Below are 19932 nucleotides of genomic sequence, written 5' to 3'. Positions count from 1 at the left end.
ACAGCTGTCTTCTAGGAGACACGGAGCCCAAAATAGGACACCACATCTAGAACCTGACAGGCTCCAGAAAGGGTTTGAAAGGCAAGAGGGGCCTAAGCCAAGGCCCAAAAATGTTGCCCAAGGGTGGTGTAGACCAGTTGTTTTTGACCTCCCTAGGAAACCATCAGTGAGCTGAATTGTGCATAACATTTCAGCGAGAACTACACACCTGAAGCCTAAGGCAAGAGAGCCTCTGGCCAAACACAAGATGCCATAGGCCCAGGTTCGGCACCTTCTGGCACCTTCTGCCCACGTCCAATATAGTCTTCTCAATACCTCCTAGACCCAGAAATTCACTGATCCCGTGAAATACTCTAAATGTTCAAGAATATTCCATGCAGTCCCACACACACCTGCATTCTAGAAAAAAACCAACCAACCATTAATAATGGTTAGCTAACCCAGACCCAAACAACATAATCATCCATGTGGAAAACCACCCATGCAGTGATGCCCCTGTGGTTACAACTACATGTGCAGAACCTCTGCCTGCCTGTGTGCCTGCAGCATCTGAAGCCATGAAAGAAAACCTTCTGGAAGATCTAGCCTTGTGAGAGGATAAAACATCCTGCACAACCCAGAAAAGCCATGGCCCTAGTGCTCACAGCCCACACCAGCGCTTTGTACATGAACCTTTACATCCCAGATGGGGAGATCTCTACTGGTCTAGATCCCTGTGCTCAGCTATCTCTTGATCTAGGATCCCAGAACACAGCCTTTCAATTCCTAACCCCCTGCTTGGCCATAAACCATCCAGTCAGAAATCCAAATTAACACACCCTGTTCAGAATCAAAATAAATGCTAGCCCCCTTTATAAGCTGGAGTGATAAACCTGGAACCCATGGAAGCTACTGACTCAGAACTTAGCAGGGATTGACCACTCCATTCCTGGCCCGAGAGTACCAGAAATGAACACGGTGGGGTGGGAGGAACCTCAAGGACTCTGAAACCAGAATTGGGGATCCAGGACCAGGAGAGTGTCACCCCTGGGCTCAACTCATTTTTAGGACCCAGGTGTGCCAGTCCTCCCATGCCCCAGACAGACATCAGGTACAGGAGTGGCAATGGGTGACTGGCAGGTAAGGACATTATGTAACAGGAAGGGTTGTGGGGGATGGCAGGGTAAATGGGGGATGGTGTGAAGAGAAGAGAGGAGAGAAGGCAAGTAGAAACACAGTGAGACCCCAAAAGAAGGCAAGTGGAGAAGCTGGTGCAGAAAGGAGAGAGGCTGCCTCCCACTGGGGATGCTAGGGAGACACTGGGCAGAGAGGAAGCCTGGCCTGGAAAGGCCTCCTGAGCTGACCTGGTCCTCTAGCCAAGTGTAGGGTCCCAAGAAGAGCCTGTCTTTTCACCTCTCCCACCATGGTTAATGGTTAACGGGAGCAAAGGTGGGGTTCAGCCAGGACAGGTGGCCTCACCCCTTCTCCTCCTTTCCTTGGGCCCTCGTCCTTCCTCTCAGCTGCCCCACCCTTCACAGGCTCCTCCCCCACACCTCCCACCCCCTTCTATCACCATCCTGGAGCACCCTCCAGATGGCTCTTCCTGTTTCCACTAGGCACTGGTCCTCTTTCTCCTCTGCACAGCAAAGGGGTGGCCGTCTCTGAGGTGATCCTAAGGCCAACATTCCATACCCTGTCCTCCATAGTCTTCTGGCCACTTTCATTCCCTCTGTCCAGCTTTTGCTCCTTCACGGAATCTTCCTTGGGCACTCTGGCTCCCAGGCCCTCCTTCCTACCAGTTCAGGGTTCCTCAGCCAGTTCCTCTCTCCTACACCTTCCTCTTCCACACTCTCTTCATCCTGCAAAGCTCCCCAGTATCCCTGACTTCCTTTACCTATCTGACTCCTTCATGCTTTGCCTCACTGCCCAGAAAGACCATGGCCTATCTGGGCACCTTTGGGGGCAACACTGGGCCTCAAGGGAGCCAGAAGGAGACAATGAAAGGGGAAGGAAGGTAACAAAGAGCCAGAGAGTTCCTGGGGAGGGGGAGGGAGTTAAGGTCCAGGAGCAAGGGGTTGGGTGGGGTCATGGAAGAAGAGAAGGAAACTGAAGAGTGTTGCCTGAGAGGAGCCAGGTGGGACAGAGATAAGATGAGGCAAACTGTATTGGGGATGAGAGAATAAAAGAATGGAGGAAAGAGTTTGAAGGAAGTACTCCAGGGAAATTGGATGAAGAGAAAACAGAAGCATGAAAAGGGAGATAAAGATAAAGTAGGAGAAAAGGAAGAAGACCAGCAAATGAGCAGAAAGATTGGAGGTGATACAGGGCAGGATTGGGAAGCAAAGAGGGACTGGCATGGAGCAAGAATGGGGAGGCAACCAGGGGCACAGATGGGAAGGGTGAAAATACAGGAATGGGAGATGATGGAGGAGCAAAAATGGAGTAAAGAATAAGAGGGGATGGAGAGACAGAAACAGGAAGTGATGAGGGTACAAGGATAGTAAGGGAGAGAAGTGCAGAAATGGGAGGCCACCTGGGTACAAAGCGAGAACTGATGAAGGCACAGCGATGAGAGGGAATGGGAGCATGGAGGTGTCAGAGAACCCCAATGGGAGGCGACGGACATGGAAGGTGAGGAGAGAGGGGCACAGAGGGGAGAGGACATGAATAGGAGGACAGGTATGTGAGGTGTTGAGAGCACAGGGATGGGATGAGATGGGATAGGATGGGATGGGATGGAGGCACAGAAATGGGAGGTGAGAGAGGTACAGAGATAGAAGTAATGGGGCTACCCTCTGAAAGGTAATGACAAGGTGCAGAGATGGGAAGTGATGAGTAGACTAAAATGGGAGGTGAGGAGGTCCCTGGGATGCAAGTGACAGAAGTCCTGAGATGGAATGTGGAGGGACTGAGGTGGAAAGGGATGGGGCTGACATGACATGAAATAAAATGTGAAGAAGGTCAGATGTAGAAGGTAATGGGGAGGACAGAGCTTGGGAGTGATGGGGGCACAGAGTATGGAGGACAGAGATGGAAGGCGACAGGTACAGGGGAGAGAAGAGATGGCATGCAGAGAATCTTAGGGGTCTAAGATATGAAGTGATGGGGGGCCTGAGATGGGACTGAGGAAGGATGGAAATGAGAAGGTGATGGGGTCTGAGAAGGAAGGTTAAGTTTTTCGATAGATGGTTATGAGGGGCAGAGATAGGAGGTGATTGTAAGTGGACAGCGACAGAGGACTGACACAGGAGGGGAAGCCTGGAAACGGGAAGTGCTGGGCCTACAGAGGTGAGATGCTGGGGGTCAGAGGTAGAGACTGAGCAGAGATGAGGGGACATGGAAGGGAGACACTAGAGACTGGGGGAACAAGGATGGGAGAATGGTGGGACAGTGGAGTGAGTTGGGAGGTGATGGAAGGCTAGTCATGGGAAAAGAAAGGAAGAGTGCTGGAGGGATGGAGGTAAAACAGAGACATACATGAAGAGGTCAAGGAGGAAGAGACATGTCAGAGGCAGAGATGACAGATGTGACAGAGGTGGGAGGGAGGTGAAGGGGGAGAGATGACAGACCAGCGATGGAAGGGTGAGGGTGAGGGTGAGGCAGAGGTGGAGGCAAGACAGATGGAGAGATAAGGGGCCGAGATGGAGGAGGTGATGCGGAAGAGAAATGGAAGGCAGAGCTGCACGGAGAGGATGAAAGGACGGACAGGGCGGGGAGGGTAAGGAAGTAGAAGGAGATAATGAACCAGACCTAGGGGTAAGCAGATTTAGTTGAGGCCAGGAAGCAAAGTGCTGAAGACAGAGATGAGGGTGATGGGGGAGAGGAGAGATGGAGGCAAGGGTGGGGCTGAGATGATGGGAGCTGGAGATTGGAGGTGAAGGGGCTCCGGGACGCAAAGCAGAGGGGCCGGGCTCGGCGTGCACAGCTGGGGTGGGGCCCGCGGGGGCCCAGCTGCGCACACGGGAAGCGCCCCCCGCCCCCGGGCCAACCGGGTGGCCGGCATCTACAGTGCCACTTACCGTGGCCGCCGCGGGTGAGGAAGGGCATGCGGTTGATGGCGATGGGCACGGTGCCGTGCTTGCTGTGGAAGTGGTGGACGTGGTGGGTGGTGCTGAGGCTGGAGGAGACCCGGGCCCCCTCGGCCGCCCCCAGCAGCAGCAGCAGCAACAGCGGCAACAGCGGCAGCAGAGGTGGCGGCGGCGGCAGTGGCGGCGGCGGCAGGGGCCCAGCCAGGGCCGGGGGGCGGCGCGGGCACCCCCCCGGCCCGCTCCCCCCGGGGGGCATTTCGGCCCGGGGGCGACCGCCTCACAGCCCCATGGCCGGGGGCGGGGACGCGGGGCTGCGCAGCCCCGCGAAGCCCCCCTCCGGCTCCGAGCTCCGGGAGCGGGATAGGGATGAAGCGGAGGTAAACCAGGGCCCAAGCCTCGGTCCGGAGCCAACAAAATCAACTGGATCCCGCCGGGAAATCGGGGGTCCGCGGAGCGGCAACGCCAAGGTCCAGGATGCCTGGGTCCATCGCGAGGAGCTAGGGGTCTCTCTGCATCCCGGCGGGGTCGGAGCGGCGCAGAGGGCCGTCAGAAACCCGGGGGAGCGCCCGGGGGAGGGGGCATGGTGCCGAGTGGAGAGGGAGGGGAGCGCGGGGGCCAAGCAGGGAGGGGAGGGCGAGGGAAATCCTGCGGAAAAACCGAGCTGGGGAGGGGGGCGGTGCGGGCTGGAGGAGAGAAGAGGGACGGAGGCCTGGTTCCCCCGAAAGCGGGAGACCGACGGCGACTGGGGCCGGCCGCGCCGCTGCTGCCGCTGCCGCCCGACGGAGGCCGGGGAAAAGGAGGGAGCGGCCGGGGGAGGGGGGGGCGGGAGAAGGGGGAAGGGAAGCAAATCCGGGTGAGGGGGGGAATGAAGGGATAGGAGAGGAGGGGATAGGAGAGGAGGGGAGCGGGGCTGAGCCGAGGAAAGGCGCGAGCCTGCGAGATTCCGGCGGAGAGATGGAGGCAGCGAAGTGTTGCTGCAGTGGCTGAGAGGGCTAGAAGGAGAGGGAGGGAGGGAGAAAGGGAGGGAGGGAGGGAAGGAGGAGAGCGGAGAGGGGAGGGGAAGCGCGGGAGGAGGAGGGGGCAGGGCGGAGGGACCAGAGCGGCTCCGGATCTGCGGGCGGCGCTGGGCAGCTCCGCCGCGCGGCACCTGGCTAGCCCGCTCGGCGCTCGCCTCTCCTCTGCGCGCGCCCGCCCCTCCCCCGCGCCTGGACACGCTAGCTCCTCCTGCACCCCCCTCCTGGAGAAGGGACCCTGCTGAATAATGGAACGGGATTGAGGCTAGCAAGAGAGGCCACTTTCTTCCTCCCCGCCCACCCCACCCGGATGAACCCCAATAATGCTCTCTGGCACAGCCTGCTGAGATGCCGCGGCGGCCACCTCTGCACCACCCCTCGCAACGCACGTGCACACTGAGATGTGTATTGGCTTGGGTATGGAGACATCCACGTGCCCATACGGGCACACTGTGCGGGTAGGCACACAGGCTCAGACACATACATGTATGCATGTGCTCACAGACACTGGCACACCAACTCACTCTCAGGGGAGCATATACACATGCTCACGGGGCATACATGCGTGCACACACACGTTTGATCATAGGACATGAATGGCCAACATACACACAGACACCCCTGCCCCCCAAGCTCACCCTCCAAAATAGGGTCCACAGCATACAGTGCACCCAGAGCCTTCGAGGTACTCAGGAATAAGACATGCCACACACGTACAACTCCCCACCACCTCCCCAAAAAGCTGCTCCCCCAGCCCCCTGCACAAGCCTCTCCTGGACTCCTCCAATCCTTCCTCTCCACTACCACTGCCCCTGCCCCAGCCCCAACCTCTCCCTCGATGAGGGGGTCTAGAGGACACCGGTCCACTGAGTGTCCCATTTAGGACAAAACCCTTCCTGGGCCACGTATGTCAAGCCGAGGAAACCACTTCTCCTTCAGGATGCCCTCCAATTGGGATCTGACCCCAAACTTTTGGACACTCTGGAAAGCACCTGTGGCCCCAGAGGTAAGCACAGAGAGACTCCTTTCCCGTCACCCGGTCGTACGCACCAACCTGCTCGGACAGGGGAGAGGGTGGGAAGGCAGAGGGTAGAGGAGGAGGGAAAGGAGGAGAGAGGTGGAGAGGGCACCTGGGGGAGCTGAAGAAACAGTGCAGCAGAGTGAGGAGGAGGGCTGGGTAAGGAAAGGACAGGAGGCAGGGGCGGGTGAAGTGAGAAAGGGGAGGGCTGGGAGAGAGGAGGCTGGGAGGGGCTGGAGAGAGCTGGCTCCTGTTTATTGATTCTGAACTCCATTTGGGAGCAAAAACTGTCACCACGAGCCCCATGTGCCACCCCCAGCTCCAGGATGCAGTCAGGACCTGGGACATCTCCCCAGTGCTGCTGCCAGTCCTCCACCCCTACTACATGCCAGGGCTAGATTTGGCCCCCAGGCCTTTAGAAGTGAAGAAAGCGGTCCTCAGAGGCACCCAGAGGAGGCTTCCGGTGGTGCAGGGCCCCGACCCATGCAGTGCTGGAGGAGAGACTGCACGCCAGGAGCAGGGCTGGGGCCCCCAGAGGCCACGTCCTCCTGCCCTCTCTATCCCGTACTTGGGCCCCTGGATCTGGAATATAGACTGACACAGCTCTGAGCAGGCAGAAAATTTATGGTCCCACAGGGAGGGAGGGAGGAGCCGGTGGCGAGAGGAAAGGAAGGGAAACCGCCTAGAGGCCAATCAATACCAGTGAGTGGGAACTGGAGAGAGATGGGGGGGCCAAGGCTGAGAAGGGAGGGGGGAGACATAGAGGGTAAAAAAGAAGGGAAAGACAGAGGTATGCAAGAGATCAATAGAGGCTGCAGAGATGAACAGAGACAGGGAGGCAGAGATGGTAAGGAATTGACCGCCTGGGAGAGGCAGGAGACAGGCTCCGAAAGACAGAGGAGCAAGCAGGCCTTATGGGAACACCTCGGTCCCAAATCTCAGCCCTGGGAACTGTCTCTTTTTAGCTACCCTTTCTCATTTCATGTTCTCTTTTTCATTTGCTGTCCACTTTCCTCCATCTCATCTTTTCTCTCCTGTCTTCCCAGAGCAGACACTCATAAGCCTTAAAGGAACACAAAGTCCCCTGCACCCCCAGGAGTAGTTCCCATGTCACAGATGGAGAAATTGAGGTGGTAAGTGGGGAAAAGTTGTTCTGAAGGTGTGACCTCTCCTCACCCTAGTCTCTCCCCCACCAGACAGCTCCACCCCCCAGCCCCACCCTTCAGAGGACAGGCCCTGCTCCTTCCATCTTTGCCATTTCCACCCTCCTTCCTCTCTTGAAACCAGGGCCTGCCTGCGCCCCCAGGGCCTCCCACGGGTGAAGGCAGAGCTAACTGAACAGGTCTCTCTGCTCGGTTCCTGCCTGACCTTGTACATCACAGGGCCATAGAAAGAGAGCATGAAAAACCAGAGACAAGCTAGGAAGGAGGAGTAGCCCTGGGAGAAGAGAGGATTGGGTCCCACTCCCAAGATTCCTGCCCTGCCCTCCAGGGGTGGAGATCTCAGCATTACCCCAGAGCCAGAGCTCAGAGCAGCAGCACACTGAGCCCTGTGTGGCCCCCAGGTTGCACCCACCTTGTCTTAGCTCCACAGCTTTGCAGAGACCAGTGCTTGGATGACGCCTCCCAAGATGCGCCCTGCTCCCCAGCCCCAACTCTCCCTCCCTCCCACCAGCCTGGAACCCAAAGAAGTTGCTCTTCCTATCCCTGCTGAAAGGTGGCACAACCCCCACTTCCCATCCATCTCATGCCCCCTTTCCAGAAGGCTCCACTGTGTGGGAGTGAAGCAGTGGCGACGGGCAGCAGCACTTCGTGATCCTGATTTCTTCCACCCCAGGCAAGAAGTGCCCACCATGGGTACCACCACTACCCCACCCCCCCCTCCCTGAGGACTAAATGAGCAGCAGGGAGTGACAAACAGTCAGGTGCACCTAAGTTCCAGCCAAGCTCTACCATCGACCCTCTATGACTTGGGGTGAGTAACTGCCTCTTACTGAGGCCTGGGTTTCCTTATCAGTTAAACACAAAGGCCACTGCCTTCTCTGAGGATCAAATTAAAAGGGCCTTATAAGCAGCAAAACATGAAACTATTAGTGGGGAGTGTTACTATTAAGCAACGAAGTTACCATCATCTCCAGATCTGTGCAAAACTGAGTTAGCTGGAGGGGAAGAGGTCCAGCCACAGCCAGGTCTCCATGCCTTGGCAGTCAGGGCTGGAACACCCTCAGCTGGCCATTGTCTGGAGGCTTTGGAAGGCACAGAGAGCAGCAGGTCAAGTAAGGAAAATCTTGGGAGACAGAGTGGGGATGTGGTGGTACCCAAGGGCTGGACATGCCTAAGAACACGAGGAAAGCACTGAGGGAGATGGGGTAGACATTTTTTTCAAAGGGGAAAGAAAAACTAACACCACCCAAGAGCTCCTGGACCCAGTAGGTTTCTCCTGTAAGAAACTCAGGACTCATGCCCAGGTGATGAAGGTCCCACAGTGTGGTATGGAGGCAAAGGCACTGACTGGAGTCTCACCCCAAATCTACTATGAACTACCTCCAGAAATCGACTGTCCCTCTCCAGCCGTATTCCATGTCTGTAAAATGGAGATGCTCCGTTGTGTGTGTGTGTGTGTGTGCGCATGTGTGTGTGTGTGCATGTGTGTGTTTCTTCCCAGGCGGCTGACTTTTCTGCTTGGTCTCTCAGCAGGACCCCAGGGAAGATGATTCAAGCAATGCTGAGGAGGCTGCACTCTGCCCACCCACTCCAGCCCAATCATCCAAGGGAAATGCCAAAGCTACCCCACAGAGTAGAAGGTTGCCTCCCCGTCATTCCTGCCTCAGCTGCCCTCCCTCTGCAGGGCTCTAACCAGCTGCAGGCCACCAACTGCTAGGGACTGGGAACTGCTGCTGACCCTGCCCTCTCTGGGGAGGGGCCTCAAACAGAATGCAAGTTGGCAATCAGATGTCCAGCCTAGGAGGAAAAGAACCAAGCGAAGACAGTAGGGAGTGACCTTGTGGCTCAAGGGGACAAACTGCAGCTGGGATTATTGGGGAAGAAAGAGGAGCCCATTCCAGGGAAACCAGCTGTCCAGCAGCCTGGCCTCCTGGAAGCCTCCAGAGCCTGTCCTCTGGGGTGTGGTCCTGCTCTCAGCAAGAAATAACAGATTCCCACTTCATGCCCTGAGGGCACCAAAGGGGGTGCAGATTGTTAACAGCCCCCCTCCCAGTGCAATAGTGTGTCTGTGTGAGGTACAAGTACATGTAAGGCCATCACCAAAACTACACAGGACAGCAGCAAGTTCACCCCACTGAGGCCAACACCTTTGGTTTTGGGTGAAGGGAGCAGGGTCCCACCAGCTGAGAACAAGGAGGAGAGGCCATCTATCAGTGGGTCCCCCCAGAGCTTCAGGCAGCAGCAATCCTGCACAGCCCCAGGAGAAAGACCCTATGAGGGGACAGCAGGCCACAGCTCCCCTGGGACTCTGCAGACAAGGGATGAGAAGGAAGAAGCAGCACAGCTCCTGAATGCTCAGAGGCCCTGTTTCCTCCCTGGCAGCCCCTATGGCTGGGAATGGACCCTGGTCTCCCCAAACCGCCCCCAGCCCTCCCAGGCACTCACGATCATTGCAGACAGGGCCTCCATAGGAAGTCATGGTGCAGTCGCAGGTGAAGCCATCCCACTGCTGCAAGCAGACGCCCTGGTTGGCACAGGACTCTTCAGTGCAGGTGGTGCTGGGGCCTGGAAGGGGCAGGAGAAAGGAACACCTCTGGCTCAGCCAAGCCCCCTCTCTCCCCAGGAGGTGTGGAAGCTTCAGAGCCAGGCAGAGAGGTCCCTACTCTGAGCTCTGCCTGGCTGAAAGGGCCAAGTACAGATGAGAGGGATTGGGGCAGGGGGGTCAGGTCCGCTAGGCTTGGCCTTGGACTGTGACAAGGGGCCAGGGTGAGACAACAGGGAGGGCAAGTGACCCTTCACACACCTGTATCCCTGCCCCAGAACTGTGGGGGCAAGCTCCCATAAGGCCTGAGAAGGAAGGCCCCTTTGTAGAGCAGAGGCTACCTGCCCTGGTCTGCCTCTGCAGCTGGCCATCCTGTAGCCAGTAGGGCCACGCCTCACTCCTCCACCCTCCACTCACCATCACAGCCCCTCTCCACCTGCCCAATGCGGTGTAGGGCGTCAGCGATGAGGTCTGGGAGACGTCCGTTGAGGTCCACTGAGGCCAGGCAGCCCTGAAAGCCATCCCGGGAGGCCACCAGCTTGGGCAGGTTGCTGAACATATTCTTGCTCAGACCGCCAATGTACAACTCCCCTGCAAAGGGAGCGGGTCAACCAAGGCATCCAGGTCCCCATTCCCATCCCAAGACAATGGCATCTGGCTTTCAGGTCCTCCCAGCCCTCTCAGGTTCTCTGTGTTCCATCCCAGATTCCAGGTCCCTAACAGGGATCCAGAGACCTGCACAACCCGCACCCCCCCAACACACTTTTTCCTTCTCCACTTTGCCATCTGCCTGCTCCCCTCCCAGAGAAGCCCAGATGCCTGGGAGAGTGGGGGCTGGGGGACAGCTGGAGGAACCTGCTCTGTGCTCTCTCCCACACATTTGATTCCAGTTCCGGCCCGTAATCAGGGCCTTTCATAGATGCGCAGCCTGATCCCCTCCACCCCCATTCCCTCCCTCCCAAAGTTTCCCATTCCCAGAACTCCTTCAAGCCTTTCCCAACTCTTGGGCTCTCTCCTAGGGAGTTCAAAGCCCAGTTCCCTTCCCCCAACAACTAGGGCTTGGCCTTGGGACTCTGGGAAGTTCTCCTCCGCAACACCTGATCCCCTGCCACAGAGCCTAACTCCCTGGAATCCCTGGAAGCCCTAGCCAGGCCACAGCTGAGCTTCAGTCAAGACACTGGTCAGTCTGCTGCCCTGGCCACGGGCTCAGTACAACACAAGACCCGCCAAGATAACCCCTGGGTTTGCTGCCACTTTGGATTCTCTGTGACACATCGCCCCCTTCTGAGAGCAAGGGGAATTCACAGCACTATGTCAAGAGATCTGACAGATCTCAGATCTGAGGGAGTGGGGCAGTTAATTCCATGGTCTCTGAGGACCCTCCCCAAGCTCTGACAGTTTGAGGCAGGCTGATGCCCAGGGGTTCCTATGGGGCTGAGGGCTGCTTTGGGCATGTGCAAGAAAGCAGATCACATTGCCCTCGGTAGGCTCTGGAGAAGCCGCACCTTTCCTGTCCCAATGCTCACGCCTTAGCTCACCCTCCTCTTCCCTGATCTCTCAGTCACCCATTCTGGGGGCAGGCAATGACTGCTTCAATGAGCACTGAAGAGGCCCTGGGGAATGTGGCACCCTGATGTGACCCTGAGCACACCAGGGAAGCCTAGGTCCAAAATGTCCCCAAGCTAGCCCAGCCAATGCCCAAGACAGGTGACTCGGGGACTCTAGCTCCTGCTACGTCCTCTGCCCCATAGTGTCTACCTCACCCAGGAGGATGCTAAGCTCCCTGTTTTCACTCCAGCCCTCAACCAACATAGGCTTCTCAACCTTGGAGGCCCAGGAGATCCTTGGAGGGCCTGGGCTACCTACTCCTAGCTCTGGAATGAGGCCACCAAGCACCCTGTGAGACGCATCCTGCAATCAGGCTTTCAGTGGGGAGATGCAGACTCGCAAGACAGCCAAGCAGAACTTGGACAGGAAAATGTCAGGCTGGACATAGTGGAGACAGGGAAAGAGAGCTGGAAACTGGGGGCAGGGAACCGAGGGAAGCAGCGTCGCAGGAATGGGGTGATCTCGCTGGGGTGAGGGGTATCTGGGCTAGGGCCAGGCCTTCTCCAGAGGCCCCAGCCCCACCTTTGAGATCGAGGTTTCGGGCGCCATTGGAGTGCTGCGTGACAGTGCGGGAGTCAATCTTGAGCGTGTGCACGTTGCCTGGGTCCCTGGACACCACCACGTTGTGCCACTGGTTGTCATTGACTGGTTTGTCTGAGTTCCCCTTCATCAAGGACGGGCCATTCCCCAGGTCAAACACGTAGTGGATGTACCTGCCCCACAGTAGGGAGGAGACACTGGGTCAGGGTGGGGGTGATGCTGGGAAGGTGGGGTGAGGAGGAGCTATGGCTGGCAGGGGTCCTAGGTGCCATGGGAAGAGGGACTGAAAGGGAGACCCCAGAGGAGAGGGACCAAAACCAATGGCAAGAGGGCTATGGTGTGAGATCCTGTCATGGGGAGAATGTAAGGAAGGAGGGCCACCAACGAGCTGGCTCTTGTGACACAAGCTCAGAAGAGGAGCTAGAGGGGAGAGGTTTGTGGGTCAGCAGGGTCCTCTGGAGGCAGGGACTGGGCTGCTCTGGAGTGGGGTCCCCTAAGGCAACGGAGGGGCAAGACTGACTTCTGCCTGTAGAGAAGGTGACAGTGGACAGAGAACAGATATAACAGGGAACTCTGGCAAGGAAGCAGCTGGGGAGTCAGCAGTGGAAGAGGGTGTGCTTCTCCATCTTGGCTGAAGAGGGAGCCTCTCGACTTATGGTCGGGGACCTGAATCTTGACTTGTGATCTGGGGGGGATTGGACACCTCAGCCAGTAGCCGGGGGAGCTGTATGTGGTTCAGCAGGGGGAGGGGGCCACCTCCTTGACAGCAGTGCAATGGCCAGCCCCTCACCCCTTGACCAGCTCGATGACAATGAAGTCATTGCCGTTGCCCGAGTTGAACAGAAGAAGCCCATCAGGGGCCGTGGTCTTGAACTGGAAGAAGAGGTGCATGGAAGCATAGGCTTGGAGCGTGGCGAGTGCCAGGTAGCTGCTGCGACTCTTGAAGGTGACAGGATCGGCCACGATGGCACGCAGGCCAAAGCGAGCATTGAGCTCGCAGTAGGTGATGTCACCATCCTTGCACTGGTCCATGTAGGGCTGGCCGTTGAACACAAGCCCACTCAGATGCCCGATGAAGTTGGAGGGCACCACGGAGATAAACCGCCGCTCCGTCATGATGCCCGTCTCAATGTTGTGGAACTCCAGCCGCGTATGGGCCCCTGCCATCTGTCCTGCTCAGGACAGGAGACCAAGATGAGGGGGATGGCTTTGGGGTAGGGCTGGGGCTTGGGTTCCCAGGAGCCTCCCCTCCACAGGAGGGCCACCCATGAGTGACATCAGCAGAGATGTCCTCAGCTAGGCACTAGCAGCCAGCACAGCTCCAAGAGGAGTGGCAGGACTCGCCAGTCAAGAGTCAACAGGCTGCCAGGGGAATGCTGCCTACAGGGAGTTGAAATCATTCCTGGGGTCCAGATGCCCATAACATTCCACCCCTGAAGGAGAAATGGCAGAGGCAGCTTGCCAGAACACTGTCCTAGGAACGGCAGCCCAGGCAGTGGTCACCAAGTAGAACAGGGCCAAGCATAGGTCAATGGAGATGTGTCCACCTCCCTGGGCCCAGACCACCTACCCTCCACAGTCACGTTGTCCACAGACAGCTGCAGGCTCTTGCCACGCCGGACCACCCTCACCGTGTGCCACTCATTGTCATTGAGCTTGTGCCCCGCAAACAGCGTTTCGGGGCCTTTACCTGCGGCACCAAGGGGGGAGTGAGTAGGGCACCTATACATGCTCACAGGTGACTTCCTATATCACCTTGGACACACAGACAGCCTCCCCACCCCCGCACATGCTACACATGAACACATACATGACCAGTGGCTCATATTTGGCCACACAACACACCCATGAATACAAGTACACACACTTATGGCCTCCCATCACACCTGGAGTCCATGCACACGCAGAGCTTTTATACCCCAGTCATACATCCACTCTCAGGACTGCCCTTTGTGTGACTTCAGGAGGTGCCTTGCACATAGAATATTAAGTGAACGGTGCCTCTGGAGTTGTACCCTGAGGCCCTGCACACAGACACCCACACCTATGACCAACATACTCTTCCCCCAGATTCCTAAGGGCCTTCAGTGAATGTGGCCAGAAGCTATATTCCCAGAGTATAAACACAGACCTAAAACTTTCAAAACTTCACACAGTACCCAAATGTAAATGTGAGCCCACAGCTTCGGCCTCCACACAGACACCAGCTCCTCCATCTACAATGGGACCCTATGGGACCTTTCTACATACACATGCCTGATTAACATCACACACTAGGTCACGCCACCACACGTACTGCCCATAAATATACAGGATGGCCAGAGAGGGGAAGGTTCTGTTTCTTAGGAATTATGGCCATTTACTCAAGACCAGGATTATCAGCTTCCAGAGTCTAAAACAAAACATACTTATCTTTCAAATGCTGCTGGACTTTGCAGCACTCCCTGGTCATCCCTGGCTCCCCCCGGTGCTCACTCCAGCACGCACACAGCATGCCACACACACACGAAGAGCAGGGCGCCCAGCACACACAGTCTCTCTGCCTGGGCCTACCACGTGCATGTGCTCCCCCATGTGACCCCAAGCCACACCATGCAGAAACACCCTGAGACAGAGCATTGAGCCCAGGCGCACTGGGATGCCTGGAGATGTCCACCTGCTCACTCTCCATCTCACCCCTGCTGAGAGCCCTCACTGTCACCACAGAAGGAGCCCCCATTTGGCAGAAACTCACCCCAGCTGACACAGGAGCTGAGGAGGGCTCCCTTCCCACCCTCATCCTCTTTCCCGCATCCCTCGCCTTCCCCCTTGTGGCCAGTTCTGGAGATGCAGCAGCTTATTCCAGCCCCTCTCAGACTCCTCCCTGCCAGTCCATAGGAGCACAGGTGCTACCCAAGACTCTGCCCCAGCCCTTGATTTCTACCTCCTCCCCACCCTCCTGCTGACTTGGGTAAAGGGTGTCCTTGTCTCTCCCTTCCTAGACCCAGTGAACATCCTGACTGCAGGCCCTCCCCCAGCTCTCCTTGGCTCTGCTTCATTTGGTCCCTCCTGCCTTCCACAACCACCCAACCTCACCCTCCTGCCTGCACCCCTCCCCACACTCAAGGCCCAACCCCCATTCGAGCCAGCAATCACGGGTTCTCTTCCTCCCAGCTTCCCTCCCTAAATCCCAGCATCCAGCATCCCAGTTCCCTTGGGTCTCTGCAGAAGAAGAGGGAAGCCACTTACTGGGTGCGCAGCCGACGCGCAGGCAGTCTGGGGGGGCCATGGGGCGGGCAGAGGGGAAGGGGAGACAAAAAGGTAAAACAGGTTTTTTTTTTTTTACATCCTTCACAGGGAGGGGTGTCTGCGGGCGGGGTTCCCCCAAGGGCCACTTTCCGGGGACCACGCGTGCCCAGGTGCCTTCTTCCCTTCCTCAGTTGGACCCGTCCCTCCTGCCCCCAAGAGGGCTCCAACCCTCCCCAGAGCTGGAAGGCAGGGCAGTCAGATGATGGGAAGAGGGCTTGTGGCCCCCTTCTTAGAGAGGACCAGGCCTCTAGTGTCTGAGGGAGACGGGCACCTTGGGAATCCCAGTCGTACAGGGGATCAATGGGGGCCGAGGGCTTGACCAACCCCACATCTCCCCTGTCTCTGGGAGGGAGATGGGTGGGGAGAGCCAGAATCCCTGCATCCCCTGCTCTGGGACGACTCCCTCCTCAGAGCCCAGGTGTGACTTGTCACTCCCTGTTCCCCTCTGGGCTCTGAGCTAAATAGGGGGGTCTGCCCCAGGGCCCCCTTCCCGAGGCCATACACCTCCCAAAGCCCCAGGGGCTAGTACCACCCCTACAGGAACCTTCCTTCCACCCTTTCCTATCCTGGGAAATGCCAGGCTGCCACTGGGGATAGATCAGGGGAGTCCTTCACCCTGAAGAGGATCTAGTATTAACCTGCTTTCCTAGTCAGAGGAGCCAAGGCCTCACAGATAGAGACAGTGCAGCCCCCAAAATACGATTTCTCTGAGAACACAAAGCAGTTGGGGACAAGCAGCCACCATAAGCAAAGTTTCCTGCCCCTGCCCCAGTCCAGTCCTGGCATTGCTATCCTCTGATTTCAGGACTGGGAAGGCCCCGTGTGGCTACACAGAGCCAGCAGCCCAGGGCCCTGAAGCCTCTGGCCATCCCTCTGGTTAGACACATCACCCAAAGGTGGGAGCCAGTCAGGTCTTGCAGAGGGAACAGTGGACCAGGGTCCTATGAAGTCCAGATTTAAGGCCTTTAGGATGCCTGCACCACTCCATCAAACGCCAAGCCTGACTCAGCCCGAGGGAGGGGGCTGGCTGGAGCTGCAGAAATCCTTTACTGGGAAGCAGGGGAGCTGGGTCCTTATCTCCACCCTAACACTCACTAACTCACTGTGTGACCCTGGGCAAAGCACTTCTCTCCATGCCTCAGCTTCCCTCCATGTGAGCTGAGGGAATGGATAACAGTAGGATCCTGAGCAGGAAGTAGGCAGCAGGTAGACACTGGGTTGGCTTTGCCTTTCAGAGAGGGGCAGTCTCCCAGCCCTCGATTGACAGGCCCAATACCCTGGCCTCCTGTCGCTCCACCCCAAATAGGCTCTGCCTACCCCACAGCCCAGGAAGCAAAGGGGGTGGGCAGCTGCATCCCCTGGGCCCCTGAAGGTTCCTGCAGTGGAGGTAAACTGATGCCCCTGTGGCTTTGAGGGCCACGGCCCTTCGGCAGTACAGCTGAGCTCCACACGCGTTGTCAACCGCAGCAGAAGAGTGGAGGCGAGCAGCCAGGACCCTGGGCCACAGCCTGGCACCAAGGGAGGAACAGAGGAGCAGAAAAAGGTCAAAGGGCAGACACAGAGGGAAGTGAGAAGTCTCGGTGAGAGGAATGAGGTAGAGAGAGTGCAGAGAGAAAAGAGGAAGAAAACGGAGCAGAGGAAGGAGCGGCTGCACAGAGGAGACAGGGGAGGCTGGACAGAAGAGGAAGAGGAGGACTGTTAGGGTGAGGGTAGAAGGGTGCCAGGCCCTGGAGTCAGGTCACAGGGGCTCTCTTGGAGCCAGCAGAGTCTTCACCAATGAAGGGTCCAAAAAAAGAAAAAAGGGGAGGCTGGATGGGCAAGCAGGTCCCCTACTGGGGAAAAGGCCCAAAGAAGGAGCTCGATTCTTCCCCTTCCCCAGCAAGGGAGCACCAGGAATGGGGGGTCCATCTGTCCAGAGAAGAGGTGTCAGCTCCAGGCCTGCCCCTGCAGAGACTCCACCCTCAGAAACACAGGCTCCAGTAGGGTTTGCAAGAGCAAATGACTTGAAGATGGGCACCCAGAGGGAAGCCAGCCCCATCCAGAAGAAAGCCAGAGATTGAGAGTGAGCAGGAGAAACCCAGCCTCTTCAACATACACATTCACCAAAGTTCAGGGGGCACTAACTAGTAACCTGTTAACTAGTGACCTGTGCCTCAAGTGCAGGGAATAGGCAGAAGTGAGTGGTCTTGGTGGCACAGACCCACGAAGGCCCTGGCTGGACACAGAGAGCAGGGTCATAGTATGAACACATGTTGGGGAGGTGAGACAAAGCAGTCTGCATGGAAAGGAACTCAGGGGAAAGAACACTGGCTTCCCAGCCCTGCCTCACCTGGGTTCCTTCCCTGCCCAGGCCCTATGGGTTGGAGACAGTGGGCCCAAGGCTCCCAGGCATCTGTCTCAGAAGTGACATCACAGAGTGGCAGCATGCACTCTGTCATAGCCCTCCTTCAGAGCTGGCTCCCAGCAGCCCCCCTGATAATTACTGACCAGCCTCAGGTGGAAAGGCAATGTACCCTCCCATGGCCCCAGGGATTAAAGGGCTTTGGGATACAATGTGTATTTAGCCTGATTTAAAACATGAACGAGAGTTAGATTTCTCCGTTTGATTCCAGGGGGCAGAACTAATGGGAATTTCACAATAAGTGGGAATTTCAGAAGGGCAGGGTGACACCAAGAAAGAACCACTCAATGATCAGAATGGATCTTGGAGGTGGGAGGCAGAAGGCCTCCCACTGGTGGGGAGTGTATGAGTGATTCATGGGGTGGGGAGGGATGCTGAAGGAGGTAACCCCCTTGCAGCTCAGAGATCCTTTAATTACACCACACCCTTCATGTCAGCTGCACTGACAGCTGGGACCCCAGGGGCACAGCTAGTAGAGGACAGTGCCCAGCCTGGCCTGTCCTCTCTTCCCCTCCAGGGAGGGGCCCAGGCCATGCTGGGATAGGGCAAAGAATCCAGGGGACTCTACCATCCTCTAGGGACAGAGATCAACTCCCCAACTCAGGGGCTGCAGACAGCAGAGCTCAGGGAACTTGCTCAGTGTTTGCAAACATACTAGGGGCTGGGAAGCTGCAGCAGGAGGCATGATAAGTTACTTAGGATCCTCTGCCTGGAAAGAGGCAGCAGTGCCTTTTTGGCCCTCTCTTATCTAGCAAATATCCCATCTCTTGAGGCTAGCACTAAGCGATCCCACCTAGTGGTCACCTGCAGCCTCCGCTCCCTCTTCAGGCCCACCCCGGGGTCTGTTTCAATCCACTGAGTGCCTGTGGAGCTGCAGAGCTGCCTCCTGGAGCAATAGCTTCGCTCTACAGGATAAGATCATGAGGCCAGAGACCAAGCCTCACAAGGCTTCTCTCTCTTCCCCAGTAGTGAGTCCAGCCCAGGCCTGGGGCCTTGGTGTTGCTGCCGGTCTGTGAGGCCCTGCAAGTCCTGGGGAGCAAGCAATGGGGGACAGGAATGGGGCTCTTGAAGTGATTCACGTGGGCCAGAAGGCTGAAGGAGGTGACGCCTTGTGGTTCAGAGATTCTTTACACTGCACTCTTCCCATCCGCTGCACTGACAGCTGGGACCCCATGGGCACACCTAGTAGAGGACAACTCCAGTCTGTCCATGCTATGTGGAAGTAGCCCCCAGGCCTGGCTCCAAACTCATGTCTCTATTCCAATACGGTTTTCCTTCAAGAAGGCTGGGTGGCTCTCTACTATGGGCCTTGCATCTACACAATTGTTTCAATGGTTTCATTCCCATTTTTCCATCTGAGCCTCAAAACCACCACAGACGTAGGCAGAGTGAAGATTCTTATCTCCATTTTAAAGATTAAAAAAAAGAGACAGAGACTCAGAGATGGGAAATGACTTACCCAACAGTAAAAGATACCAAGGTTAGGCCCCAGGACTTCTGGCCCGAAGCCCAGAACTCTTCCCATCCCAACCCAAGGGTGGCTGGGTAGGGACCACCTGCGTGTCCACAGTGCCTACACAGGAGGAATCTGTAGACAGATGCGTTTGCACCAAGCCTTTGGTCACAGATTGTCAGGAGCCATGCTAGAGATGGCATCTCAGCACATACATGTCTACAGATGGGGGCAGGGGCACAGCCAGGGGTAAGAAATGGGTGGAAGGAGAGTCCTGTTATCTGTCAGTCTGGGAAGCCTATTCTTAACACGATGTGTCTTCCAAGAGGCCACCTTGTTCTCTGACTTCTGAGCACTTATGTGGCACAGACAGAAAAGTGTGCCCATGGAGAGGAGAGGGTGGGTCCCAAGGGCCCACAGGATAAGTTTTCCTGACCAAGGACGTTGTTTCCTGTCTAATCTTAAGAGACACAATCTTCTTCCAAGGGGCCTAGGACAGTCCAAATAAGCAAAATGCATCTGCCTTCCCTGCAAATCCAAGGCCCCAGATTTTTCCTGCTGTGTCCCCAGCAAGCACAGAGACATGTGCTTAGATGCAGACAACACACATATGCCCAGGCAAAGTGGGGGGGAACTCACACTGGATACACAAATCTGGGCAGACTTGGAAGTACAGAGCCACTTATGGGGTCCTTGGCTGGGGCTATCCTCTTGTGACTGTTTCAGGGATGCAAGGGGGCATTGTGCAGACTTGTGGAGCACTGACTAGAGTGCCTCCCAGCCTGCTCTCCCCTGCAGAGCTGCTGCACACCACCTGCTCTACAGGCTGTGATCGTGGTTAGAAACAGAGCTGAGGGGAACCCTTCAAACAACTCTGAGGCCCTGGCCACCTGCATATC

The 19932-nt window shown here is 56.9% G+C and overlaps 1 protein-coding gene and 1 long non-coding RNA gene across 31 annotated transcripts in view; one reads left to right on the top strand and one right to left on the bottom strand.

Annotated features, from left to right (window-relative positions):
- NRXN2 (neurexin 2) overlaps positions 1 to 19932 on the bottom strand; it is a 120185-nt gene that overhangs the window by 35424 nt on the left and 64829 nt on the right. For 11 of the 30 annotated variants that reach the window (XM_054525701.2, XM_054525696.2, XM_054525689.2 and 8 more), the window contains 6 exons: positions 15120 to 15146; positions 13462 to 13590; positions 12682 to 13063; positions 11874 to 12064; positions 10161 to 10334; positions 9647 to 9766 (listed from right to left, as the gene is read on the bottom strand). In XM_054525701.2, coding sequence (XP_054381676.1) covers positions 9647 to 9766; positions 10161 to 10334; positions 11874 to 12064; positions 12682 to 13063; positions 13462 to 13590; positions 15120 to 15146 — 1023 coding nt within the window. Of the gene's footprint in view, positions 1 to 3998; positions 5039 to 9646; positions 9767 to 10160; positions 10335 to 11873; positions 12065 to 12681; positions 13064 to 13461; positions 13591 to 15119; positions 15147 to 19932 lie in introns of those variants that run through there. The other 19 variants (XM_054525702.2, XM_054525697.2, XM_054525700.2 and 16 more) reach the window with 5 other exon arrangements.
- LOC129048898 (uncharacterized) lies at positions 5055 to 9655 on the top strand. Its single transcript, XR_008511575.2, has 4 exons — positions 5055 to 6026; positions 7085 to 7171; positions 7800 to 8012; positions 8735 to 9655. It is a non-coding gene; the product is annotated as an uncharacterized LOC129048898 (long non-coding RNA).

The sequence above is a fragment of the Pongo abelii genome, chromosome 9 (genome assembly GCF_028885655.2).
Source record: "Pongo abelii isolate AG06213 chromosome 9, NHGRI_mPonAbe1-v2.0_pri, whole genome shotgun sequence".
In the NCBI taxonomy this organism is placed as follows: Eukaryota; Metazoa; Chordata; class Mammalia; order Primates; family Hominidae; genus Pongo; species Pongo abelii.
The sequence above is the reverse complement of the archived record's forward strand: the minus strand, read 5'-3'. Positions and strand labels throughout refer to the sequence as shown.